Source organism: Phoca vitulina, unplaced genomic scaffold, assembly GCF_004348235.1.
Source record: "Phoca vitulina isolate PV1807 unplaced genomic scaffold, GSC_HSeal_1.0 scaffold22, whole genome shotgun sequence".
NCBI lineage: Eukaryota > Metazoa > Chordata > Mammalia > Carnivora > Phocidae > Phoca > Phoca vitulina.
The window spans coordinates 8,338,460-8,366,073 of NW_022589725.1; the positions used below are offsets into that span (position 1 = coordinate 8,338,460).

General features: G+C 56.3%; 1 protein-coding gene across 1 annotated transcript in view; it reads right to left on the reverse strand.

Moving 5' to 3' along the window:
• Positions 1-1,099: 1,099 nt before the first annotated feature.
• The window catches only part of VSTM2L (V-set and transmembrane domain containing 2 like), a 35,973-nt gene continuing 9,458 nt past the window's right edge, over positions 1,100-27,614 (reverse strand). Inside the window, exons 2-4 of the mRNA XM_032419791.1 lie at positions 12,583-12,752; positions 11,043-11,093; positions 1,100-2,487 (exon numbers count right to left, since the gene is read on the reverse strand). Of these exons, the coding sequence (XP_032275682.1) occupies positions 2,215-2,487; positions 11,043-11,093; positions 12,583-12,752 (494 nt within the window). The 3' untranslated portion in view covers positions 1,100-2,214. The remainder of the gene's footprint in view (positions 2,488-11,042; positions 11,094-12,582; positions 12,753-27,614) is intronic.

Sequence of the window (27,614 nt, forward strand, 5' to 3'; positions counted from 1 at the left end):
CAGAAGAAGAAACTGAGGCTCAGAGACGTGAGGAACCTTGCTGGAGATCCTGAGGATGTCCCTATGGATATAGGGACAGTGTGGGTGGTGGCCATGGTTCCTGTAGGTGCCAAGGAGGGACCAGCTGGGTGTGTTGGCTGTGAGGGTTTCACCTGAGCGCCCCAGAAGGACACACCCTCAGGCAGATTCTCAGCAGGACTGTGGTGGGTGGGACTCTTGTCTGGGATGAGCCAAGGGAAATCCAAGCCCAGGGCACGAGGGGAGAAGTGGTGATGTTCCATGGGTGGGGTGGGAGGTTGGGGGGTGGTCCAGATCCTGCAGAGCAGAGTTCCACAACTGGGTGACCTTGAGCAAGCTACTTAACCTCTCTGATGCTGTTTCCTCAACTGTAAGAAGGTGCTGGTGATACCTGGTGGGGGCAAACGAGATCCCTACCGTGCTGTGCCTCGACCTCAGGAATCTCATGCTCGCGCACACCAGGAGACACGGGCGAGAATGCCCTCGGCACTGTTGCCGAGCACCCAGACGGGAACACAAATTCTTGTCAACCGTAGAATGAATCAATAAGTTAAATTGTGGGATATTCATGCAGTAATAAAAATGGACAAATTACAGACATGCAACAACATGGATGAATCTCACAGAGTGGTGCATGCAAGGATGGATGTGATATGATTCCATGCATAGAAAGTTCTAAATGATAGACAAAACTCAACTATATTGCTTAAGATGACATACATATAGGTAGTAAAGCTATAACAAGAACATGAAAAATGTGCTGGAGTGCCGTGTTTGGTAGGTGATGGGCTCGCCTTTATTTGCTTTCTAATGTATTTATTGACAAAACAGTGTAAACGTGTCTTATGCACTCCTCTGTATGTGTGACTATCTCAAAAGCTCAGAACAATTCAAGCACCGGGTAACTGGACAAAGGCCGGTTTCCCCTCACCCTCTCTTTGTGCCCCAGCCAGCTCTTGTTCTGTGCTGGGGGGTGGGGGACAGGGAGCAGGAGGGAGAGGGGGCTGAGGGAGGCTGGGTGTGGGCTGACCCCTCCCCCACCAGGCCCAAATGCCCCAGAAAGACACCGCCCAGAGGTTTCTTTAAACCACTTTATTCAGGTTGGCTGCTAGTCACGGATTGGATCATGTGTACAGGGTTACCCACACAGCCCTGGGCAGAGCCCTCGGCCTCTCCCACATCCCAACTCCATCACTGAGGGGCGGCCAGAGGTTTGAGCCAGTTCCCCCTCCAGGGGGCCCAATAGAAATATTTACAAATTACCAGGGGGTGGGTGTCCCCCAATCGGGAATTGTGAGGGGATTGGTACTGGGGGACCTTTGGCTCCCAACAGCCCCAGGCCCTTGGGTGGGCGTGGCATGGGCCCCAGGAGGGGGCTGGGACATTGGGAGCTGGCAGAGGGGGGCTCCTGGGAGAGCCTCGAAGACCCTGGAAGGGGTCCTGCTGGTGCAAAACTCTGCATAGGGCCACTGGGTCAGAGGGGAAAGGCCCTCCTTCAGACTTGCCATGTGAAAGAGCAGATTCCTGGTCCCCCCACCTCTGCGGAGGGTGGGACAGGGAGCTGTTTCTTATGTATAAGGAAGCTGAACATGAAGGACAACCCCCAGGAGGCAATGGGGTGTCTCCCTCTCCTCCCAGGACCCCTGTGAGTGACCCTGCTCACGGGCCACGGGCTCAGAGCAAAGCTGTCCTGGGGGCTCTGTGCCCCAGTTCTTCGCCAGGGCTCAGAAGATTCCAGTCCAAATTCAGGGAGGGGTCACAGTCCACACCCCCAGGTTCAAGTGGGGGATGATGGGGAAGGAGGGAGAGTAAGGCTGGGAGGCCCCGGCTCGGGACAGGATGGGGGACAAGCAAGCAAAGCAAAACACTGGACTCCACTGAAGCTGGTGACAGAGAGGCAGCCTGGCCCCGGCACGGTGCCCGCCCCAGCATTTGGGGTGGTCGTCCCCTTGGTGCCCAGGGCCACCTTCTCCGAGCCAAGTCACCGCAGGGGTCTGAAAAGGAAGGGTTGAGCAGGGCTTACATGCTGAGCAAGGGAGTGGCGGGCAGAGGGCCGACGTGGTGGCCACAGGCAGTCTTGGGGATGGGGAGGCGGCTGGACCCAGGCAGTCCCGTCCCCAGCGGTCCAGCGGCTCCTCATGCACTCTGTACAGCTGTGGGGGTGCGGGGCGGGTGGGTGGCCGGGTAGGCATCAGTCTAGAGGCTGCAAGCCTCCTCGTCCACTGAACGCTTCCGCAGCTCCTTGCCCGGCTTTGGGGGGGGCGGGGCGGGCGCGGCGGGCGGGGCTTCGGGCAGGTGCAGGACCGAGTTCTCTCCGGGCTGCACCCGAAGGTAGGCCTTGACCTTGTGGTGCCGGGCCTTGCCGTCGCTGAAGTCGATGACACGGCACTCGTAGGTGCCTTCGTCCGTGGGCTTCACCCTTGACAGACGCAGTTTGTGGGAGATGTTGCTGCCCACCACCTTGACCACCTGGGGAGGGGGACAGAGAGACCGTGACCTGGCCATCAGGCAGCAGCTGGGAAGATGGAGAGCGCTGGTTCTGGGAGCGCACCCGGAGACCGGGGCCCCAGAGACCACTCCCACGATGGCATTGGGAGGCTTGCGGGAAAGTGAGTCAAATAGCAAAAAAGCAGAAACTACTCCAGTGTCCAGCAACAGCACGAATAAGTAGGCAGTAGGCAGTTGATTGGATGGGATACTGCCCAGCAGTTAAAAAGCCTGAGCTAGAGCTGGGCTCCGAGACACGCGGGGAGGGAGAAGATCTCACTGCAGAGCCCTCGGGGCCAGGCCGTTTCTGTAAACAAACGCATAAAAACACTCGGTCCTGGCTTTGGAGACAGGTGTGTGCAAGTGTGAAAACAGACTGGAGGGAATGCGGGGGCCCCAGAGCAGTGGTTGTGCCCAGGCTGGAGCCCAGGGGAGGGCCAGGGACCCGGGAGACACGGCAAAGTCAAGTCTCAGCTTCGTGTGAAAGGTCCTATTTCCTCAAACACACAAACCAACAAAAAAGAAGGCTGACGGCAAATACATCAGGATACTAATAACTTCACACCTGTTGCAGGGATCAAGAGTGTCTGTACTAGTTGTCTTTGTAATTTGGCTCTTTGCTTCTTTATCTGATTCGGTTTTTAAATTTTTATTTTAAAATTGAAATAAACCTTGTAGGCAGTAAAGTGCATACAGTTTGACGCAATTGTATTTGTGTGCACCTGTGTGACCACCACCCAGAGCAAAGCAGGGGACACTTAGAACCCTCTGGAGCCCACCCTTGTGGCCCTTCCTCATCAACACCCCCACCTACCCTGACTTTTGTCACCCTAGATTAGTTTGGTCTGTTCTTGGACTCTTGTGTGTGTGGCCGCTTTCCCGCAAGGGAATATCAGTGAGGCTGCTCTGTGTTGTTTGCTCTAAGCTCTGTGGTTGTTCACTGCTGAGCAGTATTGCATCCAGAGAAACACCCCAAAATCTGTTCCTCTAGCCACCTGTTGATGGGCATGTGGGTAGTTTCCAGATCAGAGCTCTTATGAGTAAACCTGTGGTGACTATAATGCTACTAAATTTTTTTTTTCAATGAGAAGAGAAAAAGCAGTTGGCCAGTTTTATAAGGTATTTCACTGGGGAAGCCCAGGGAAGGGCACAGGGGACCCTAGGATCTATCGTCGTAACTTCCTGTGAGTCCACATTTCAACGTAGGAAATTAGAAAGTGGGAAGGGGGTACGCGGGCCTGGAGAGGAGAGGTGGGAAGGGGCTTCCATCCTTCCCTGGCCCCTTCTTACTTGCAGCTCAAAGGAGCCCCGCCCTGCCTCCTGCAGCCCTCACCCTGCCCAGACAGAACGGGGAGATCAGTCCCCAGCCCCGAGTCACTGACCTCACCACCAGTCACCATTTGGCATTACTGCAGCCTCGCCAGGCCCGGGCTGGAGCCGAGTGGGTGTCAGCCCTGCAGCCCCAGCCCTGAGCCCTCCTGGCCCCTCTCCCCCCCCGGAGTGGGGGGCGGGACATAGAAAACCAGCTGTCGTATTCTTGCCACAAGCCCTGGCACTCGGAGGGGTGGCCCCTGCTGGTCACCCTTGCCGTGAGGAGGCCGGGATGCGAAAGAGGACCATGGGGGTGCGTTCACTGCAGACATGCCTGAGCCTGTGCTGGGCATGTGCACACGTGACTTACAATATCTCACTGACCTGCTCGGGCCTCCGGGCCCCTTTCATCTCCTCCAAGTGCCAAGCACTTTCTGACCTCATGGCCTTTGCACATGCTGGTCTCTCTGCTCCAGTGCTGTTCCCCGCCTCTCTTCGACTCCCATTCATTTTCGACATCACCTCCTCCAAGAAGCCCTCCATCACAACCCCCTGTTTATCTTCTTCATAGCAGTCATTACAGTTTGAGAACCATTTATTTGTCTGTTGACTTGATTTTTGTTTCTCTCCCTGGCCAAACTGTAAACACCATGAGGGCAAGGATGATACCCATTTTGTTCATCTCAGTGACCATCCAGGGCCTTGTGCCCTGTAAACGACAATGACAACAGTCGTTGAATGAGTGGACTCGCTCTAGGTCCTTCTTTTTTCAAGTGAAGTGGAGATATCGTGCTTTCTAATTTGAGGGCACATACGCACCTCTATACCCACTTTACAGATGGGGAAATGAAGTCTCAGAAAGAGAAGGGGCTTCCCGTGGGCAGTGAGTCAGCAAAGGGCAGAGCTAGAAACTAAACCCAGGCCTGACTGCATGCACGCTACCCCTCCAAATGGCGCGACCGGTCCATCCATGGTCACCCAGTGCTGACAGGGCGAGAGGGGGCGCGTCCCAGGCTCCAGAAGGGAAGAGGAGAGGTGGGTGGGCAACAGCAAGGAGCCTGGCCCGTCTGAGCCTTCCAGCTGGCCATCACTCCCATGAAGAAGGAAAATGTGGGCTTCTGGTAGAGCAGGAGGCATGAGGGGGGGACACAGGGAGAGCTCCCAGTAGGAAGCAGCGGGAAGCTCTCCCAGCCGCCCCTCTTGGTGTGGGGCTGAGAGCCAGGCTTCCCTGCCCAGCTCCGGGCTGGGCCCAGCTGGAGGCCACAGGTCCCGCTGATTCCATCACCTCTGACCAAGGGCACAGGGAGGCCCTGTGGCCCTGCCATGCTCTTGGGCGACTTAGGAGATGCTGTTGCAAATGCACAGCGGGGAGCGAATTACCTCAACATCTGTTTCCCTCACGGATATTAATTATCCTTCATTTGTCAACCCTACAAGGCGCTAATGGAGTAATAATGCGAAGCGCTGGGAGCAGCCGCTCCTAGGGAGGGAGCACCAGACGCAGCCCACCCCTCCCACCCCCAGACCCCAGGCGAGACCTGGACCGGCCCTCCCCAAGCAGTCTGCGCCCCCCACCCCCACCCCCCTGACCCTGTCGCCCCCTCTGTCAGCAGACACGGTGGCCTTCAGAAGAAGAGCCCTTCCCCTCGGAGAGGAGAGGAGGGAGTCAGGGAGGGTGCTGGGAGGCTGGGTCTGACCCGGACCAGTCACCAGCACCCAGGCTCTTGGGAGGGACTCCTCATGCATCTGGCGGACATTCAGCAGGCGCCCGCTCTGAGCTGGATGCTGGGGTCACAGCTGTGAACCGGCCAGACCCCAGCAATGCTGCGTGGACTCACGGACAACCAGACCCCACACCGAACCCGGCACCTTGGGGAGACTCATGCATGAGACACCGCTCTCTCCGGCCCTGGTGTCTACCCCTTAAAGCGCCATCCAGAGAAGGCAAATAAACCCCCAACAGCAGTAAGAATGGCCAGCGTCTATAGAGCACTCGATCACTGCGAGGTGATGTGCTAAAAGCCTCATACATCTTGTTTAAGCCCTGCAATAACCCCGAGATATAGGCCCTGCCAGGATACCCTTTGTATGGGTCAGGAAACTGAGGCTCGGAGAGGTAAAGTGATGGGCCCACAGCCGCCCAGCTGGGGACAGACATCTGGCGAGCCTCCCATGACCAGTAAACCACAGGGCTACCTTTTCACCCCCTCCCACCTCCTTCCCTAGGTCCCCAGCCTTCCTTGTCTGCGGGGAGCCCAGCCCATCCTCAGAGGCATACCTATGGGAGGGGGCCCAACATCCTAGCCCAGCTTCTGGGGCTGGAGGCAGCAGCCTCTTGGATTTCCTCATTCACAAACGACAGAAAACGCTATGGCCCAGCCGTCCAGCAAGACCGGAGAGGCCAGAAGGAGAGGAGACCCCGCGCCACAGCCTGGCTGTAAATCATAATCACCTCGGCACAGGCATCGACAGGCCTTAGCAGTGCAATTAAGCACCTAATTACGCTGAAAGAAACACGGCGAGTCTGTGCCATGACCAAGCTCAGCCTCCTCCCTGCTCACCCATGGCCTGGGCCTTTCTGGACATGGCAGGGGCCCTCAAGGCTGGGGTCTGTCTCCAGAGCCAGGCCGGGAAGAGTGAGTGATGCTGATGTGCGTCCACAGTGCCAGACCTCTCTCCTACATGCTGACTCGTGGCTGAGCCCGCAAGGGACAGGGTGGCTCTGGGAAGGCGCTGGGATGGGGAGCAGGGGTCAGGTGGTCCCTGCCCCAGGCCGGGGCCTGCTCTGAGCTCTGCCACTCCTAGGCCTCCATCACCAGCACCCAGACACTTTCACCATCAACCCCCCGTGTGTTCAGGATCCAACTCAGAGTCCTTCTGAATCTGGACCCCAGAAGGCCTCATCCACTCCAGCCAGACCCTCTCCAAGTCATCACTGCCCTTGCTCCTCGTGCACTCCAGCACAATCAATTCCAGAATTCCACGGATCTTCCTTCTGAACATCACTGGACCCCTCCCCTTTCCTCCAGAGTCCAGCCACCTTGCACTGACTAGGGTCCCAGCTTCTCCCATCTGGTCATCGTCCCAGCCTCCTCCCAGTCTCCCCAGAGCCACCGTGGCCCCTTCCGATCTGTTCTCCATGACAGCCAGACAGATCTTTACACAATGCCCCCAACTTAGGGCCCTTCCTTTGATGGCTCCTAGCAGGGGCTGACCGAGCCCTTTGGGGCCTCTTCCCCACACCTGCTCCTTGGCCACACCAGCCTCCTGCAGTTCCTCCAACACACACCCAGCCAATGTTCCCCGCTCCTAGTCAACGCCTCTATACTTCAGTGCTTACTTTAAATAGCACCTCCTCCAGGAAGCCCTCCAGACCCAGGTCCTCTGTTACTGGCTCAGACCCCCCAGGCAGCTCTCCTCATTTTGATGGTCACAGTTGTCATTTTACTTTTTATCATGGGTGATGATTGGGTGATGATCATGGTCAACATCCATCTCCCACACTGGCCTGGGAGCACTAAGGTCGAGGTCCCTGACCACGCTAGGATGTTTTAGGCATTCCTGAGATAGATGGAGTGATTTTTGGCTCCATGTGACTCTCACCTCCCTGGAGGAGCTCAGAATTTCATGCCTTGTGTATATTGTGGACCAGAGTTTTAAGAGAGAAACATCCAGAGCAGAAAATAAAAATCATAGTGAACCATGAGCCACCACTTGGCCTGTTACTTCTTTGTGAAGGATGCAGACCTCACGCACTGCTCCAGCCGTCCCAGCCTTCCACCAAAACACCGAGTGCACCACACACACGGAGCAGTTGGGTAGGGTTGGCAGGTGCTTGGTTGATGTAACAAATGGGATCATCTTATAACCATTCATGGGGATTTCACGGAGATCCCAGAGCAGGGCTGCTGATGCTTCCTGAGGACTCTTCAGGGCTGTACGTAGCTTTGGGGGGCTTGGCTGGAAGGCATACAGGCTTTAGGATGAGCGGGCCAGAGCACTGGGCCACATGCATCTGGGGACTTGGGTGGCCCAGGACTCTTTCCCACTAAAGCAGTTAACATGATGAAGGCAGGTAAAGAAGGTCTGGGGATGGGGGTGGAGATGGATTTCAGCTTGCTTTAAAATTAAGAAGGTGAGAGTCAACGCTGTTTGCAAAACTGGCTAAGGGGAAATTCACCTAAACTCGAAAACTGAGAACTTCAGTTAGATCCAAAGAAAAACGTCGAGAACTTGAAAACAGCTAATAGGAAAAAGAATCTGCCCGAGCCACAGAAATGAGGCCCCGAAGGTGAAATCCTCAGCACGTGCAAGCTACCAAGGGAGATGTTTTTAGGCCAGGATCCTTCCCTAGGTCCCAAGTGAAATGAGATAATTCATGTAAAGTTCGCTCATCATGGTTCCTGGCATATGGCAGGCACTCAATAAATGTTAGCTGCATTATTATTATTATTATTATTATTTTATCACAGATACCTGTCCTACTACATAACCGATCTCCCTACAAGATGCTGAGCTCTTTCGTTCCCTCATCTGTTCCCTGCAGAGAAGCTGGGCCCCGTTTCATGCTCCTGCTGGGAATAGGAGTCTTGTGATTCACAAATTCATGAAGAGTTTTCACTCTAGTAACCACTGTCATTCACACGGCTGATCTCTAGGACTTCCCAGCTTACAAGGTGTTTTGGCTCAGGGATTCGAGGTTCCGGGCCCCACTGTGTCCTCAGCACTGCCTACTCGGATCCTTCCCAGGGTTACCATGGCAGCCCCAACAGGTCACATGGAGCCCTCCTGCCCCAGGCTCCAGGAGCCCCCAGACCCTGGGGTCCCATAGCACCCACACCACCCCACCAGCACACGACACGTGCTCAGCTCCCACAGAGTTTTTCAAAGTAGGTCCTGACAGTTAAAAATCAGGAGCTGCCCACCGTCATCAGGACTTTTAGAAGACACAGAGCTACGGGGCCGAATTCCTGCCTGGCTCAGTTGGCTCCTACAGATACAGAGCCTGGGTTCTAGGCTCCGTGGCCCCCCACGAGCCACCCTGTGCCTTCATCCACCGGCACACATACACAGACGGGCACGGATGCTCAGCATTTTGGCAGGTCCGTGTACCAAAACCTGTGTCTGGGTTTATACCACTGTTGGCCTGGGTGCGTGATAGTCATTCAATTATTTATAGGTGCCAGGTGCTGTACTAGGCTCTGGAAATGTAACAGCTCATCGGGCAGGCACAGTGCCAGCCCCACTGAGTCTGGGGGCTTGGGGGGACAGATATGAAACAAATACACACAGGGATGATTGCACGTGGAAATACAGCCAGCATAGAAATGGGTGCCGGCTGAGCCACGGGGTCAAGGGAGGCGTCCTAAGCTGAGCTCTGAAGGAAGAGAGAGGAACAGTTTTCTGGGCAGAGGAACTGGCCCATGCAAAGGCCAGGAGGTGGGCAGGAATGGGAAGGTGGAAAAGCAGCCAGAGTTGGGAGGAGAGAGGGAGCCAGGCCAAGCAAAATGAGACAGCCCAGAGGGTGACCAGAACGAGTTGAGCAGAGCCTTGAAGGCCATGGAGAAAAGTCTGAGCCTTCTAGCCTGCGGGAAACCGGGCTGTGCATCTGTTTCCAGGTGTTGGCTAACTCCGCGTCTGTGTATTTAAGAACTGTGGTGTGCGTGACGCTGTCTGGACAAGGAGGTAGTAGCTGCCTGCGTGAGAGTTTCCTCACCAGACCCCCAGAGCCCCGGCTGGTGCAGGAATTTCAGGGGCTGGGGGTGGGGAGTGATTGCACAATCATACTGAGCACATTTATTTTATTTAACTAATTAGCATCTTCGCATTCCCCTCACGTGGGGCCTAGCAGCCTCGAATTCTAATCCTCTAAGTCAATTAGATTATTCTTCCCTTTGCCTGAGACACTCCTTGAAACCCAAACAAAATCATAGGAGAGTTGCAGGTATATAAATATATTCACAGATCTCTACCTACCCAGGTTTAAGTGGTGGGTGTTTGGACAAGGAATGGGGCATTGCACATGGATGTACCCTTGGCAGAAGGTAAAGGTGAGGGGCAGGGGTGTAGGGGAGCTGCAGCTGCCCTAATCTGGAAGTGGCTTGAATTTCCAGACCCCGGCTGGGAAGGGCCTTGGGCAGACTGCACGAATGTTGCTTTGAAGGCCCTCGTTTTCTAATCTGCCCACCTCTTGTTAGGGTGGTTGCGGGAGCCTCCTCCCTGGCCTCTCTGCCTCCTCTCCCCCATCTTCACTGCCCAGCATGGCACCCCCCATGCTTGCTGGTGCCCGCTCTTTGCACTGTGACTTCTGCTCTGGGGCCAGGCTCTTCTGAGCATCTGTGTCTCGTTGGCCTTGGGGTCTGGAGCTCCATCACAAACCCTTGAAAAGTTGTGGAAGAATCAGCAGAAAAGAGTGAATCTGGAGGTCACTCTCCCCACATACACACTCATACCCCTGTGGGCACCTGCATTTGCATTTCTGATGTTGCTAGTGGACTTACTAGCTTCCTGCCAGGCTGACCCGATGCCCCCCGCACTGATCCAGCCCCCCTCCGCAAAAAACTGGCACTCCCTGAGTCCCCTGGGTCCCCACAGAGGCCCCAGAAGAGTCTGGAGACAAGGAGCTCAAGTCCTGAAGACAGGGGGCTCAGCCACGTCATGGCCACCAGCAAATCTTTGACCCCTCTAAGTCTCAGTTGCCCTACCTGTAAAATGGGTGAATGCTTGGCCGTTCCCTACAGACTTGTAGCAATGATAAAACGAGTTCTTGCAGAAGAGGACCGGACCAGTCCTGAAATCCTTCAGCTGTAGTTTCCCCGCCTCACCTCAGCCCCGGGAGCCACATGACCCAAGTGACCCTGACATGCCACCACCATCAGTCATGATGGGCCGAAAAAAGCCAGCTTAGTCCCATTAGACCCTATTGGTTCCTCAAATTAAAAATGCTGCTGAGACAGCCACAAAGCACCCGGGCCACACACAGCCTTGGCCCTGACAGGAGAGAATCCGTCTTCTCTCCCCCGTCATTTTTTATGCCTGTCATTCAATGAACTTGAAAAATTTGCATCTTTTAAAAACAGAACGAGGCCGATTTTTTTCCCCATTTCTTGTTTCTTCTCCTCCATCTTCATGCCCAAGCTCCCAGCTGAACTGGACCCTTTTTTTTTTTTTAATTACAGCTGTGTCCTCCATTAGAGCCCTTGCAAGAAGTCATTACCAAAACTCACACTTATTTTGGTGGCGTCCTTCCCTGTGTCTTCCTGCTGAGATGCTTTTAGCTGTAGGGAGGGAGCGGGAGGGGCAGAGAGAGCAGAGACAAGGCGTTAGCATCATGGGGTGGGAGTATGGACAATAACTAAGATAGTAGCTGCGACAAGTGATGCTCCGGGGTCCGGAGTTGGGCATCCCTCGGCTCCATGTCCCCTTGGGGTGGGGGTGGGGGTGGTGAGTCAGAGCCAAGGACAATGAAGGGGGTCCCTGTAAAGCGGCACGTACTGCGCATTTAGATATGTGGGTATTTGGGGATCTACGGGGGTGGGGGAGTCTGCCTGCTGTGCCTGTTGGAATGTCTGTCTCTACACTTGGGTCTCCGTCTGCGAACGTGTTTGCGTTTTCAGGTGCATCACACCCGTGATCATGTGTGGCAAATCCTGTCAGAGTCCTGCCCACGTACTATTCCCTGCAGGCTGACCCCCGATGCTGCCAACTGCAGGAAATCTGCAGGTCTCTGCCTCGGGGCTTCCTCTGACCCCCCAGAGTCCTCTGAGCCCTGTGAGGCAGGCTGCAAGTATTGGAGAGTCGACACCCCCAGGAGCAAGACAGAATTTAATATGCATTTGTGAGGGGCGCCTGGGTGGTTCAGTGGGTTAAGCCTCTGCCTTCAGCTCATGTCATGATCTCTGGGTCCTGGGACTGAGCCCCACATCGGGCTCCCTGCTCAGCGGGGAGCCGGCCTCTCCCTCTGCCTGCCGCTCCCCCTGCTTGTGCGCACTCTCTCTAATAAATACATAAATAAATAAAATCTTTACTATGTGTCTGTGAACGTGTTAGAGGCTATTTCATGAACACGCAAGAATGTGCGAGCACGCCCGTGTGTGCACGCAGGTGTGTGAATGTACGTGTTCATACGTGAATGGGCAGGCAGATAGGCATGTGTTCGTATATTATTTGCATTTACCCCAGTGTAAGAACAGAAGTGACCTCGTTTGGGTTCCCCCAGAAGCCGACCTTGAGACAAAGGTTCAAGTGCAATTAGTCTCCCTGGGAGGGGATCCCAGGGGACATGAGGAGGGGAGTGGGCGGGAGGAAGTCAGTAGCGTGCCTGTTATCCAGCTGGCGACCACTGCGGGCGGTGGGGCCCCGAGGGGGAGAATGGGGAGCTGTCCCGTCACCCCAGCTGCGGGCGAGGCCGCTGGGGGACGTGTCCTCCAGCTCTGTCCGTCACTGCTGGGCTGCCTTGCCAGCCAGCGGGCTGTCACCCAGAGAAATCTCTGAGGCGGAGTTGGCAGTTGGCCGTGGGGCTAGTGGCAGGTGTGCGCAGGGCACCAACGGCAGCCGCTCCAGTGAGTGCGTGTGTAGTGACTGGGTTGCCCGCCTTGCCCGGAACCCCTGGCCTCAGTTTCCCCACCTGTACACTGACGGGAGGGACTTGGCCATCCCAAGGGTTCAGCCTAGCTCTGCCTCCTGCTCGGAGGGTGGAGAAACGTCCGTACCCCCGGGGGCCAGGGTGGTCCCAGCCCAGCTCGGGGGTCTCCCCAGGGGCGGTACCTGGTTCGAGGCCCACGCCTGCTTTTCGGTCCAGTCCCTGTGGCTCCGCACGTACCACCACTGGATCTCCAGCGAGTAGGAGGGGGAGCCGCTACCACGAAAGGAGCAGGCCATCTCCACGTCCTCGCCCGTCCGCGCCGTCATGTCGTGGGGCGTCTCTGTGAACAGGGCTGTGTGGAAAAAGGGGGGAGGAGTGGCCGGGGCTCAGGAAACTGCAGGGCCCATGGGCGCAGGGCTGGCGGGTCCGGGAGAGGTGGAGAGAGTGGGAGCAGCTGAGGGGGGCAGGGGGGATGGCCTGGCTTCAGGTGGGGCCTCCAGAGGAGCTCAGTGAGGCCAGGCAAGGGGTGCGCGACAGCAGAGGGCAAGACATGGGGACGACGGGGCAGGTCCAGGGCCCTGAGGGCCCCAGACGAGCTGGGTCTCTATCCCGGAGTCCGTGGGCGCCACGGGAGACCCACCCAGGGCAGTGAGGGATCAGAGGAGGGCTGGGTTGGAAGGCGTGAGCACGGAGGCCCTGGAGGCCAGGGAGGAAGCTGCCGTTTTTCATCAAGTCTTCCAGATTTTTCTAGTCACCCCCACTGGTCTCCCTCCCAGGTTATTCCCAAGCCCAGAACACAGGACCCAGCGCCACAGTCCTTGTAAAACCAAGTCGGGCCAGGCCAACCCCCTGCTCAGAACCTGCCCTGGCTCCCCACACTGCACCTGGGATAAAGCCCACCAGGTTGGGTTCAGGGCCCGCCCACTGCCCCCTGGTCTCCTCTCTGTCCTGTACGCATGCCTCGCTTTCCCCTCACTTTTGCCCTGTGCCCAGTGGCTGGAACGTTCTATCCTTGGTCTCTCTTCACCCAGCTGGCCCCTTCAAGTCACTCAGAGCTCTAACTCGGCCCCTTCCGAGAGGCCATCCTTGACCACCCGGGGCAGGACCCCCCTCACCCCGACCTCCAGCCCCGCCCGGTCAGACCACATATCCTTTCACTGCACACACTGCCCCTCGAGCTCCCTGAGAACAGGGACCTGGAGCTCCTGCTGGCTGCGCGGCTCCCAGCACCTAGCAGACGCTCCGTGCGCGCTAAACCGGTTGAACATTCTCCATCCTCAGAGGGCCCCCAGAGTGCAGTGGGAGCCACATCTTCCCGTCCCCCACAAGGCCCAGCTCCCCAGGAAAATCCCAGGGCAGGTGGTTCGCCCCTCTCCCCAGGACCCAGCAGGAGCCCCGCCCACCCGCCACCCCCCACCCCCACGTCACCAGGTAAATGAGAAAACAAATCCCCATTTAATGTGGCCCGTGCCCCTCCCCACCATATGTTCTGTCTCTCCTCTCTCCAAACAAATATTGTCCTGAGAAGTAATTAGAATTCTTTCCTCTTCTCAGGAGAGATTATCTCGCCCCGGAAAGACGCCTGGCAATGTGCAGGTCACCCAGGGAATGTGTGTCCATCAGTCCTCCCATCCCCTGCCCCTCCGGGATGCTGCAGCCTGCAGGGTGCCCCTTCCCCCCCGCCGCAGCGGCAGACGTGCCACCATCCAGCCCCAGGGGTCCCTCCTGTATGTCCGCGTGCCCGCACAGCGTGGGACAGGAGGAACGGGGAGCCCTGGGCTGGGAGGTAGGGGTCCGGCTCTGGGGCCACTTGCCTCCCGCCCCTCCCCAGGATTCTGAGGGCTTTGGGAGCATCAGGATTGACAAACACCTCCATCTGGAAGCTTCTGCTTTTTCTGCTCTACACACAGGTTTCCACGTGGAGCTTGACTCCAGGAACTGGTTTCTGGGCTAAGAGAGTTAGCAAGGTCCCTAATCCCTGAGGTTAAAGGTTCGTGAGACGCTTCCTGGAGGCTTCCCACATTCGGTGAGGTTGGGAAGGACCGGCAGCTGTCCCATAAACAAAGCCTGTTTAGTAAGAATGGCTATTTGAGTTACTGAACATGTGCCCCCTGAGGTGTGAGGGGCCTTCACGTGCGGTCGATCTGAAAGTCGGGCCTGTCCTTATTCCCACGCCTGCCTTTGCCTGCCGGGTGCCCAGGCCCCAACCTGTAGAGCCGTCCTTGACCCCCCTCACCCTCTCTTATGGCCCACATTCAGTCTGCAGGGAGCCCCGTGGATGCTGCCTCCTGAGCGTCTCCGGAACCACCCCCCCCGCCCCCACTGCCCCCGCGCTGGGCCAGCCTTCGGCCCGTAATGGCACAGCAGCCTCCTCACTGGCCTCCCTGTGGCCACCCATCCTCCCCGACAATATATTTGCAACTGGTTGGCCAGAGTTATCTTGGCAGAACACAAACCAATCCCGACTCCTTCCTTCCTCAAAACTGTCCTGCCGTGTCTTCTTACTGAGGGCAAAAGCCAAGCCTTTACCATGAAAGGGAAGGCCTTCCATGTTTGGGCCTGTCCCCTCCGGCGCTAGCTTCTGCTTTCCCCCTGCTTATTCTGTTCCCGCCACAATGGCCTCCTTGCTGTCCTCTGAACATTCCAGTTGAGATCCTACCTCAGGACCTTTGCACTTGCTTGGTATTCCCTCTGCCTGGAACACCCTCCTCCCGCCCCCAGATTCCCACATAGCTCCCAACCTCCTCTGCTTCAGGACTCCGCTCAGATATCACCTCCTCAAGGAGGCGTACCCTAACCACCTCATTTAAATTGCATCTCTCACCCAAAACCAGTGCTTCAAATCACTCTTCCCTTCCAATACATTATTGGTGCCGTCTGACAGGCCTTCTGCAATGAGGAAAAATCTTCTATATCTGAGCTAATCCAGAAACTACCAGCCACGTATGTCTACCGAGCACTTGAAATGTGGCTAGTGTGAATGAGGAACTGAATTTTAAATTTTTCATTTTAACTCATTTAAATTTAAACAAATAGCCACTTGTGCGTAATGGCTACTGTACTGGACAGCACTGCGAATACACTTGTTTTATGTTTATTGTCTGCTCTCCCAAAGGAGAGACTGTGCCTGTTTTATCCATTGATCTATCCCCAGCTCCTAGAACAGTACCTGGCAGCTAGGAGGTGCTCAATAAATACTCATTGAGTGAACGAATGAACAGATATGACTGGGCAGTGGTGGAGCATCGTCCAGAGCCAAGAGGTTCCCACCCTGAGTGTCCTGGGCCAGGCCGCGCCCCCCTCACCTTCCCTGATGCCAACCTGCTGGCTCAAGCAGGACTGCGGGGGCCATGGAGGCCCTGAGCCACCAGGAGGGTTCAGAGGGGATCACAATGAGCGCTTGGCCCCTTGTCCTGGGACGGCTGGATTTTGCCTTGATCCAGACCCAGTGGCCTTTGCAAAGAGGGCAGGAGGAGAGTTGGATCCAAAGCAGCCAGCAGTGGGACCTGGCTGGCTACGGGTCAGCGAAAGGGACACAGTTGTGACGTTCTCCAGGTGCCATTGCTGAGCCACAGAAATCAGAAAGTGCTCACCATTTTCCCTCCTGCACCAGGGGAAAGGAGGTCCACAGGCTGCTTGGGTCACAGACTAGGAAGGGTGGAGCTGGCCCTCGAAGCCAGGCCTGTCTGACTCCGCCCCTGCTTCTCCCCCACCTAGAGATGTGTGTATGTGTGGAGAAAGCATGTCTGCCAACAGGTATGTGGGGGTCTCATGGGTGGCACGAAGGGCAGAGATGGGCTGTCCTTGGGTGGGGACTCCATCGGGGGACCTGGAGAGGGCCAAGCCTCCATCTACCCTAGCTCAGCCTCCCCTGCCCATGGGCACCCCCAAACTGAAAACCCAATCCTGGCCCATCGGTTCTTTTTACTGATGCAAGCAAGGCTCAGAGGGGGCGGTGTGTGGCCTGGGGTTACACAGCAGCTAGGGGACAGCAAGGTCAAGCCCCAGGTCCTGAGTCCTTGACCAGGCGCTCTAACTCCCAAACACACTTGAGGGACGACCCCGCCCCCATCCCAGTAACGGTCCTCTAGAGGGCGCTGTCCAACAGAACCAGAACGCAAGCCAGAGTTTGGGAGACACACATGGAAATTGCCATTTTCTAGTAGCCACATTTAAAAAGTTAAAAAAAAAATTTTTTTAAACAGATGAAATTCATTTTAATCATGTATTTTACTTAACCCAAGATATCAAAAAAATTATTTCAACATGTAATAAAAATGATTAATGAGGTATCTTATATTCGCTTTTGTGCCAAGTCTTAGAAATCCAGAATGAATTTGACACGATTACAGTACATCTCGATTTCGACAAGCCACATTCCTGGTGCTCAGCTGTCACTGTTGGGGGGCATCCTAGCAGGTGACTCTCCCCTCCCCATCACATGTCCTCGTTGCTCAAAGGAGGCAGCCAAGGCCCAGTGCAGGGCAGTGACCCTTCCAAGGTCACGTGGCAGAACCTGGATTTGAACCCAGACCTGTCTCACTCCCAAGGCTTTGTTCTTCCCAGAATATTTAAACTCCTCCTGGCTGTAGAGGTCTTTCTTACAAAGTAACAGTCTAAGATGGCCAATCTTGCAGGGTCCTGTGGGGCCGGCTGGGGAGGGCAAAGGCTTGGGAGGCACAGAGGAGGCATTTCACCCAGCCTGAGGCAATCAGGGCAGACTTCTCAAAGGAGGTGTTGTGCTCCCTGCCCATGCCCCCCTGTCCCAGGTGGGGAGATGGTTTGGAGCCAAGAGTGGGGAAGGGCTTCGGGGAGGAAGAGGGATAGAAATCTGGCTGCAAGAACTCATGGAACCAGGTGAGTCATCTGTGGGGGCATCCACCAGCTCCCCCACCCCCACAGTGGACTCTGGCCCCAGGGTCTCTCTGATCTCCTCAGACCCTGCCAGGATCTGCCAGGATCTCCCGTTGTCTCCAACCTCAGTGGTGATGGGGGCGATGTGTCTTCAAGACACGTGGCAAAATGAGGTTCTGGGCATTTGAGGGCATAACCTGAGTCTCCCTGTCCCCGGCCCTGTCCCAAGGAGCCCCTGATGGAGAGGCAGCGTATGCAGGTGAGTACCCAGGGCATGGGGCTGGAACCAGCGATGGAGGACTGAGCCTGTTTCTGCCAACAGACCTGCTGTGTGGCCTGGGGAGCATCTCTCCCCGCCTCTGAGCCTCGGTTTGCTCCTCTGTACAATGGAGGTCAGTGCTGATGGTCTGAGAACCCCATCAGCTCAGACAGTCTGAGGGAGAAAGTGATGTAGGTCCTAAAAGCGGTGTCCTGGGCACTGGAAAGGGGAGGGGTCACCGCTCCTTGGGGGAGGAGGAGCATGTCAGCTGGGCCCTGAGATGGGTGCATCCTGACAGGCAGAGGCAAGGAGAAAAGGAATGGTGTGAGCCAAGACAAGGAGGCGGGAAATCCAGAGAGCTTTGTCATTGTTTTTTAAAAAGAATCCATACCATTGATGAAGCATCTACTACACTCCTAACACTACGCAAGCACTGTCTCTAATCCGCTCACCCCCATTGGACAGATAAGGAAAATGAGGCTCAAAAAGGAGACAGGACTTGCCCAAGTTCACACAGAGCTGGGTTTTGAACCTGGGTCTCACCAGCAGTTGTGACCAAGACCCAGGGCTCCATCAGCCCCCATCAGGATGTGGTCTGAATTATCAGGAAAAGTTCAGCCACCGGGCTCCACACCTCTGCATCCCACTTGCACACTTCCAGAGATGGGAGCTCAGTTCCTCACACCTCCACCACAAGCAGGCAGCTCTAAGCAGCAAGAGGTTCTTGCTCCCTGTCCCAGCTCTGTGAGAAAGGGTACCACATCAACACCAGAAACTGGAAGGCAGTCCGCACTAAGTTTGATGACGATGATGGCGCAGTATTAACGTCTAAGAAATGCAGAGTACTTGTGTCAGGCACTGTGCCAAGCTCTTCCTGGACATTTGCTCCCACCATGATGCTGTGGGGGAAGGGGGGTCATTGATCCCCATTGTTCAGGTGGGGAAGCCGAGGCCCAGAGAGGTTAAGGACTTGCCCAAGGCCACAGAGAAAACGGTTTCATTTGAACCCAGTTCCAGAGCACTTGAGAGTGGAGCCCATAACTTCTAGACCTTGCTCCTGCAGCCCCTCTCCCTATCCCCTCCCCCATGTCCTTCTCTCCAGCCCCCCAGACCCCCCCATCTCCAGTTAGCATCCCTGCTGAGGTTGGCACATAAAATCCATCTCTTCTCCTTGACTTCCTCCTGTCCTAAGCCCTCCCTCCCTCCCAGCTCAGGAAACTCCTCATAGCCGGTCTCCGGGGAGGCTCGTATAATTATAGATTTTTGAGAAGGATGCAATTGCGTTCTCCTGCCCCAGGGCCTGAGCAGGGCTGGGCTTGCTGGGAAGACAATTAAAACTGGTGTCCACAAATTAGGATTCTACAGGAGAAGGAGAAAGGGGCTTGATTGAATGCAACCTCTTCTTCCTTTCTGCCTTTAATTGGGGGAGCAATGTAGTCATTAACCCCAAGCCCGGGTATCGGGCCTCGGTCGGCAGGAAACAGCTCTGGGATCCTGGCCCGAGTCAGTGGGTTCGACTTCTAGTTAAGGCAGAGGAAGACCTGGAAGATCTTGCCTGCCTTTCACGACCGGGGCCTGACCTCCTTCCTAACCTTCCAGGCCCTGATTCTATACCACATCTAGGGCTTTGCCCTCAGGCCTGGGTTCGAATCCTGTCTCTTCTACTCCCCAGCTGTGTGACCTGGACAAGCCCCTTTGCCTCTCCGAACCTCAGTTCTTTATATGAAAAAAGGAGAGAAAGAGAGGGCAGAGGGGAGGATGACACAAGGCGACACATGCCTCGTGCCTGGCACACAGTAGGTGCTCAGCAAGTATCACTCCCTTCACTCACTTTCTGGCTCAAAATTCTGTCATCTCCAGAAAGATTTTCAAGATGCTTCCTTGTAGCTGCATCAGATTATGCAGTGGGTACGGCGTCTCTACTTCATTCACGCCTGGGCCGTGTGTAACCTCTTATCTACCCTGTACCTCCTCGCTCCTTCCTCATTGGCTCCCGACAGCCCCCTGTCCCCCCAGCAGCCGGTGACACACAGGCAAGCCTCAGGGGACTTGTCCACCAGAGGCAGCCTCAGCCCAGCCCCCAGCTCCCTCCACCTCTGAGGCCAGACCCCCCCAGCCCAGACCCTCTGATCCAGCCCCAAATCTCCTCTCTCCCTCCCACAGCCTTCCTTGCCCTTCCAATCTTCAAATCTCTGGTTTGAGGCTGCCTCCTCCAGGAAGCCTGCAGGGACTGGACCCCAGGCCACCCATCCGTCTCTGCCAGAGTGAGAGCAGGCTTCCCTGGAGGACCAACAGAAGGATCAGTTCCTTGTCAGGGGAACCAAGGCAGAACTGGAGCTAGAGGGAGGCAAGAGGGAGGGCAGAGCAGAGAGAACCAATGTGGCCCCACCGGCCCCTTGGTCCCCACTCAGCCCATCTCTTGCCAGGTCCTACTGTGTCGTGGCCTGCTCCCTTGATGAATGGATACACAAAATGTGGTCTCTCCACACAAGGGAATATTATTCAGCCTTAAAAGGAGGGACATTCCGACCCAGGCTCCAACATGGATGAACCTGGAGGACGTGACGCTGAGTGAAATAAGCCGGGAGCTAAAGGACAAATACCGTGTGATTCCATGAGGCCCCTGGAGCAAGCAAACTCAGAGACAGAAGGCGGAAGGGCGGCTGCCTGGGGCGGGGGGAGAGGAGGATGGGGGAGTGTTGAATGGATGGGAGCAGAGCCTCAGCTGGGGAAGATGCCAAAGTTCCGGAGCCGGATGGTGGGGATGGGCGCACAGCAAGCTGAACGTATTTGACACCACGGAACTGTGCACCTAAAAATGGTTAAAATGGTAAATTTGATGCTGTGTATGTTTTATCACAATTTTTTTAAAAGCCTCCTGTGGCTTCCCCGGCCCGCAGCGGTGGCTTCCACACCACAAGACTCTCCCTGGCCTTGTGCCGGGAGTGCTCCCCAGCCCCAACGTGCACGAGGTGGGGGTGGGGGTGTGGGGGGGGACACACACTCAAGTCTTTGCTCCACGGTCTGTCCCGTCTGTCCCCCTCTTCTCTGCATCATGCCTTTCCCTTACCACTAACACGTTCTCTGACGTCTCTCACTTGCTGTCCCTCTCCCATCCTGAGTGCAAGCCCCCCATAGGCGGGAGACCAGAGTCGGCTTGGTTGACCGCTGTGTCCCGGCAGCTAGAAGGACACCAGGCACACCGGGCGCACAGTAGGTGTTCGACAGACGCTGGCTGCTGTGACACCAGACAAACACGGTGGCTCTGGCAGAAAGCAGGGGTGGGATCCTGTCCTCTCGGCCCCGGGCCACCTGGGAGCTCCAGGAAAGCCTCACACTCAGGGAGCCCAATGGGAACCTGCCGGCTCTCAGAGCCCGAGTCAGGCTCTCGGGCTGGGCATCCAAAGTCTGCAGCTCTGGCTCTGCGGGACCCCAGCTGTGTGCCCCTCCTGCCTCTCGCGACACTTCTATGTGTGCCCCCCCAGCCCCCCCCCGGGGCATGGTTCCCGGAGTCCCGGCTCACAGCGGGCCCTGTGCCCGCACATGCCTTCCCTGCCCAGGCTGGGGTGGAAGCCCTCCTTGGGGCCCCGGATTGGCCCACTGGAGCGGGTTCTATGACGGACACTAAGGTGTCTGTGTCTGTCCCCGCCTGGTGGCTCCCCCAGCATGGGGCAGGCCCATGGGAGGTGCTGTTAGGCATGTGCTGAATGAGTGAATGAACGCATGAAGGAAGAAAGGTCAGACAAAAACCCAGAGGACTTCTCGAAACTGTAAGAAAAAACCACGGAGCCAGACATCGTTCATTTACGGGGCACCTACTATGCGCCAGAAGGGAGTTTCTGGGGCAGCTGTGCCCACGAGAGCAGGGATAGGGACAAATGGACAATGTGGACCCAGGCATCCTGGGAGGCTCTGAGTGGGGCTCCAGCAGGCCGGACCCCTCCCCAACCTCCCTCCTTCTGGCCCTCCTGACCTCTGGCCGCCCGAGCCCGGCCTGGCCCACAGGCGCCCCGCTAAACTGACAAGCAAGCCGGAGGCTCCCCGAGAGGGCCCAGAAAGTGGTCATATGAAATGTGACCGGGAATGAAATGGGGCAATAAACAGAGGCCAGCAGTGCCAGGAAGGGCGGTGTCGGCCTCGCGGGTCGCTGTCTGCACCCTTGAGGCCCATGGGCTCCCCTTTCTCCCCCGAGGCCCGGAAGGCGCCGGACAGCAGATATGTCTGATCCCACATAATCCTCAGAGCGACCCTGCAGGTCAGGGGTCTTTGACTCTTTACTATAGGTGGGGAAACTGAGGCTCACTGAGGTTCACCGCAGGTAGGCGACAGGAGCTGGGACTGGGACCCGGGCCTTGGGGAGCTAGAATTCAGATTCAGGCTTTGGGACCCCAGAATGCAAAGTCTCCCCCCACCCCACCCTCTTCTCTGCAGGTGCTGCAGTGAGGAAGGCAGGAAGTAAGGTGGGTCCACGTAAGGGCCCCTGCAGCTCCCCCCGCCCACCCCCTCCATCCAGACCTGAGCCTTTTCCAGCGACTTGAGAAACAAAGCTCAGAGAACATGGGGGCCACCCCGGGACTGCAGGAAGCAAACCCCTCCAGGCACCGTGCACAGGACCCAAAGACTTGAGGAGGTGGTGGTCTTTATGGCCAGGCCCCACCTCACAGAGGGAGGGTGCACGGTTCAGAGAGTGAGTGTCCGTGCCTGAGGTCACACAGTATGAAGGGACAAAGCAAGATGCCAGCCCCGAGGCTGACTGGAGAGTCTCCCAAGCAGAACCCGAGTCCTCCCTCAGCCCTCCTCTCCTTCAGCTCTATACAGTGTGACTCCCTGGGGGTCATTTCCAGCAAGCTCAGCTGGGGGCCAGGGCTGCGAGCATGTACGGCACAGAGTCAGGAAGGCCCGTGGCCACCTTAACTCTCGGCTGGGAGGCAGAGAAAGGGAAAGGCTGCAGAGGGAGTGCTGGAGGGAGCCCCAGCTCATCCATCGATCTCACCTTGCTTCTGAAATCAGGAGATGTAAAATGTCCCTAAGAGGAAAACCCAGATAAACTGAATGAAAAAGCCCCCAGGGACCGAGAAGCCTGGCTTCATAGAAGGAGCCTGGCGGGCACCAGCCAGAGCCCTCTCCTCCCTGGGGATGGGTGCAGTGTCTGCTCTGGGACGGGCAGGGCTCAGGGGAGGGTTCTTCGTTTCCCCCGGGGCGGCCCCTGGCTGCTGGCTGGCTGCGTGCAGCAAGAGGGATCGAGGTGTGAGGCGATGAAGGTTGTTTGATCTTGGAGCGGACAAGTTTTCCTCTTCTCAAGAAGTGCAAGAAGGCCGTTTGTACAAAAGCTCGGGGAATTGCAGCGCTCCTTAGTGGGAAGATGGCAGCCTGGGCATGCAGTAGGAGCTCAAGTCCTCCCCGCAAAAGGAATGAAGGAGATCAACCTTCACGGACCCCTCCCTGTGCTGGGCTTCCCAGGATGCTCTGGCCAGGCCCTGGCCCTCAAGGGGCCCAGAGTCCACAGGAAGGGCAGCCACACGGACCAGTGACTACTGTATGGACAACGGCTAGGCCTGAGCCTGCATCGCCGTGTACAGTTGTTCATCGTGTGCACCATTCACATAGCCATGAATCGTACTCCCCCCTCCCACTCCCCAGAGATACGCAGAAGCTCAGAATGGAGGTGCAAGTGTTAGGGAAGACGGAGGCAGGCCCACATCTGCCTGGACTCGGGGATGGCTTCTGGGAGGTGGGCCACGCTTGGACTCGAAGCCTGGTTGGAGTCGGCACAGTTAGGAGGGGCTCCGAACAGGAAAAGGCATGCCCCACAGAGAGACAGTCTCACAAGTCCAACCTTTTGGGAACCAGCCTCACCATTTCCGCAGGATCCCTAAAGCACCTGCACTATTATTTACTTAATATTTATTTTCAAACACCTTTCCCTTTTTACTTAAATAAATTCAGCTTAAAAGGAGACTTTTATTGCCGCCATAAATGGAGAATCAGCATCGCTTACCATAAATAGAGGGGAACTGTAAAAATAAACACTGGGAGAACCACACAGCGTCTATCAATTCTAGCCAGGGAAGGTTGCCTGCTGAAGGCTACGGGGCTCAGTGTCCATTTTCTCGCAGGAACAGGGGAGGTGGGCGAGAGTTACACATTAAATGCGGAGCAGGGCCAGGCAGAGACTCTTCTCGGTCAGAAGGGCTTGAGAGGCAGGGCTGCTGAGGGGCGGGCCCCCGGGCAGCCACCTCCACCACGGTCACTGGTCACCACCAGCTCTGGCTTCCTCAGCCACTGACGCCCTCCCACCTTCATCCCTCGTCCCCACTTCCCAGCTCTGGCTTGCAGAGGCCCAAGGACGGGAGCCTCCCTGCCACTCACCTGTCACAACCCTACGGACCCTGCCAGTCCGGCTTCCTGTCTGATTCACCTGCAGCCTCCCTGTGTCTTGCACGTGGGGAGGACTGACACCCATTTCAGGTCCGAGGAGGCCCGCAGACGGCCCGCTTGCAGAAGGAGTGAACAAAGAAAGGAAGGGCGGATGCCCTCATGGTCTCTGCTGCTCAAACCAGGGATGTGACCTCCGGAGGCATGGGTTTCCCTCCCCCAAAGTGGGGAAAGAACATAATTTTTGTATTAAAACAAACATGAATATATTATGGAATAGAATATGGAATTCATGAATTTTGAATGACATAGGAGAACATCAAAGAAACGTTGCCCCTGGTGGGGAGCCGTTCACTCTGCCGCGTGGGGCCGACCCCCCAGTCCAGGGCCTTCTCTGCCTGATCCAGGCAGAGGCCTCCTTTGTCTCCAACAGCCCTTGCTCTGCACGCAGGAGTATTGATGTGTTGGCTGCCAGGGGCGGCGGACCAGGAGGAAGCAGAGGGACTGGGGTGGGGGGCAGTGAAGCCTAGGATTTACATGTGGGCACACCAGCTGCAGCCCTGCCCTGACTTGCTGTGTGGCTTTGTGTAAGTTGCCTCACTTCTCTGAGCGTCAGTTTCCACATGGCTCATTGTGAGGATGAAATGAATGAATGCAGGTGAAGAGTCTGTTTCCCCCTGTGGGACAGAGGAGAGCCTCCTCGCCGCCAGGCACCGCTGAGTTACATACACACACACACACACACAGACACACAGACACACACACACACACACACACACGGACACGTGCCCAGGTGGGGGTGGGGGTCCCTGCTAACTGGGAAGGAGGGCGGCCCCAACCAATAAAAAGTCAAATTAGCTGGGCGCCTGGGTGGATCAGTCAGTTAAGTGTCTGCCTTTGGCTCAGGTCATGATCTTGGAGTCCCAGGATCGAGCCCCGCATCGGGCTCCCTGCTCAGCTGGAAGCCTGCTTCTCCCTCTGACCCTCCCCCTCTCATGCTCTCTCTCTCTCTCTCAAATAAATAAAATTTTTAGAAAAAAATTCAAATAGCTCATGATCCCAGGGTCCTGGGATCGAGCCCCGCATCGGGCTCCCTGCTCGGCGGGAAGCCTGCTTCTCCCTCTCCCACTCCCCCTGCTTGTGTTCCCTCTCTCGCTGTGTCTCTCTCTGTCAAATAAATAAATACAATCTTTAAAAAAAATTCAAATAGCTAACATTTTGAACACTTACTGTGTGCTAAGTGCCTGGTGATGCTGTGCTTTGGTTTGCTCATCTGTAAAATGGGGGCGAGGGTAAGAGCAACGTCACGCGGTCGCTGTAAGTACCAAGTGTGTCGACATTTATCAAGTGGACGATCTGGCACCGAGGACTGCTATGGAGGTGTGTCCTTTGTACTTACTTTGTAACTGAAGTAAAATTCACATCACAAAATTAACCATTCTAACGTGACCGAGCTGCCGGCCCTGAGTACATTCACAATGCTGTGTCCCCCACCTCCATCTAGTCCCACACTTTTTCTTCCCCCCAAAGGGAAACCCTGCACCCATTAAGCAGTTATGTTCCATTCTCCCATCCCCTGGCAACCACCAATCTATGCTGAGTCTCTGGATGGATTTGCTATTCTGGATAGTTCCCACGAATGTAACGATATAATACGCGGTCTTTAAGGACCGGCTTTTTTCACTAAGCATCATGTTTTTGAAGTTCGTCCACACTGTCGCATATATCAGATCACATTCCTTTTTATAGAGATGTTTCTTTCATCAGATAAAATCCCTCACCGGATCCCCAAACAACCTGGGAAGTAGCCACTCTCACTCTCCTCTTCTTGCGGATGAAGAAACTGAGGCACGGAGAGTGGTGGGGACATGTGCAGTCCCCCGCCCTGCAGTCCTGACACCGCTGGGCGGGCAGAGCTGGTGCCTGCAGCTGGGTGCAGGGTGTCTCTCAAGGCCACGGGCACATATTGAGGGAGACAGCAATGGAATTACAAATCTGGGGAGATTTAAGGAGAGTGAAAATATTCTGGCACTTGCAGGATTGTGGGAGTTGAGCAGGTTTCCCCTGTGGAATTCCCACCTTCTCTTCCCACACATCTGGCCACAAGGAGGGAAAGGGTTGGGAGGGAGGGAGGCAAGGGTGGGAATGCGCGGGGAGCCCGGGACAGGGCAGGAACCAGAATGGGGGAGCCGGGCACAGGAGAAGGCAAACAGACATCCTGATGTTTATGCAGATGGCAATTCTTTTCCTCCTCACCTATACGGCTGGCGAAGCCTGCGGGGTGAGCCCACTGCACACATGGCTGGTCAGGCTCAGACAGCTCAAGGGAGGTCAGGATTTGAGCCTAAGAGTCTGCCCCAAAGCCCAGGCATGCACCATCCTTGCTGCCTGCCAGAGGCAGAGAGGGGGTGAATGGGGGAAGCAGAGGGAGGTCGCATCAGCCACAGGGATGAGGAGCTGCTTCGGAGCCCAGAAAGGAGCATCCTCAGGTCCACTGAGAAGGAGAAAGACAAGGGAGAGAGGTGGGAGGCACCAAGGGTGGGGCCAGCAAGCGCCACGGCCATGAGGACCAGAGCAGAAGAGGAGAGGGCACATGAAAACCAGGTGCCGAGACCAATAGGAAGGGAGAAACTGAGGCAGACTCCGACGGCCATGCTGTCTCCCCGGGACCTGGTGTGGGGCAAACGCAGCCCCACTTGGGACCCAGTGTCAGCCCTGCCCTGGCCCTCCCACGCCTGCCCAACTGTGTTTGGGAAATCCAGCAGCGCAGCAGTAAATGCATGAGCTCTGGAGTCAGGCTGACCCTGATGTGAACCCCAACTGTACCTCCTTGTGGTGGGCAAATCGCTAAGCTTCAGTGTCTTAAATCTGTAAAATGGGTATTGTGGGGACTTGACAGGATCGCACATGCCTGTAAATGTCCAGCACCTAGTGGGCTCCGTGGAGCATTATTAGGCTGGTGATGATCCGGTTGCTATTCATACCGCCTCTCACAGGATGGCCTTGCTCCAGCTTCTCTTTCCCCCAAGGCTCCCACCTCCTTTTTCCTCATCTAGAAGACTAGACTGGCCTGGCCTTTTGAAACACAAGGACTATTCTAGAACCAGAGAATCCTTAGCTGAAGGGGTTCTGCCCCACCCCAGGGCCTTTGCACTTACTGTTCCCTCTGCCTAGGAGGGGATTCAACGGAAAGCAGCAGAGCCAGGATGGGGCTCAGGACTCCTAGCGCCTAACTGGAGTTAGGGACCACTGCTGGGGTCTCTGGGGACATAAGGAGACCAGCTGGTAAGTCTCAGGGCCCCTGCCCCAAAGGACTTCCATTAGCTGTCTGCCAGCCTGCCTTCCCCCTCCCTCTCCTCTGCCTGCCAGGAAACCATTAGTGCCGGGTTGTTTTGAGCGCAATTTCCACTACCGTGCACTCTGGCCGCTGAGCCTCCATTAGGGACCCTTTCCTGGGGCCAATGACAGGCGGCAAAGGGCTCCCCGGTGAGCCAGCCCTAATTGCTGCCACCTCTAAGGCCAGAAATAATTTTTTTAAAACCTCACAAAGCAGAACAGACACCCTGCAGTCCTCTCTCACGTTCCCTGCCCTGGGCCAGCAACCAAGCCCAAGGGCTGTGAGAAAGAGGGCTTCAGTCAAGAACCCCAACCCCAAGTTGGCTAGTGAGGCTCTGAGAGCCTGAGTGGGGGCCGGGATTTGAGTCCGAGAGTGTCTGACCCCAAAGC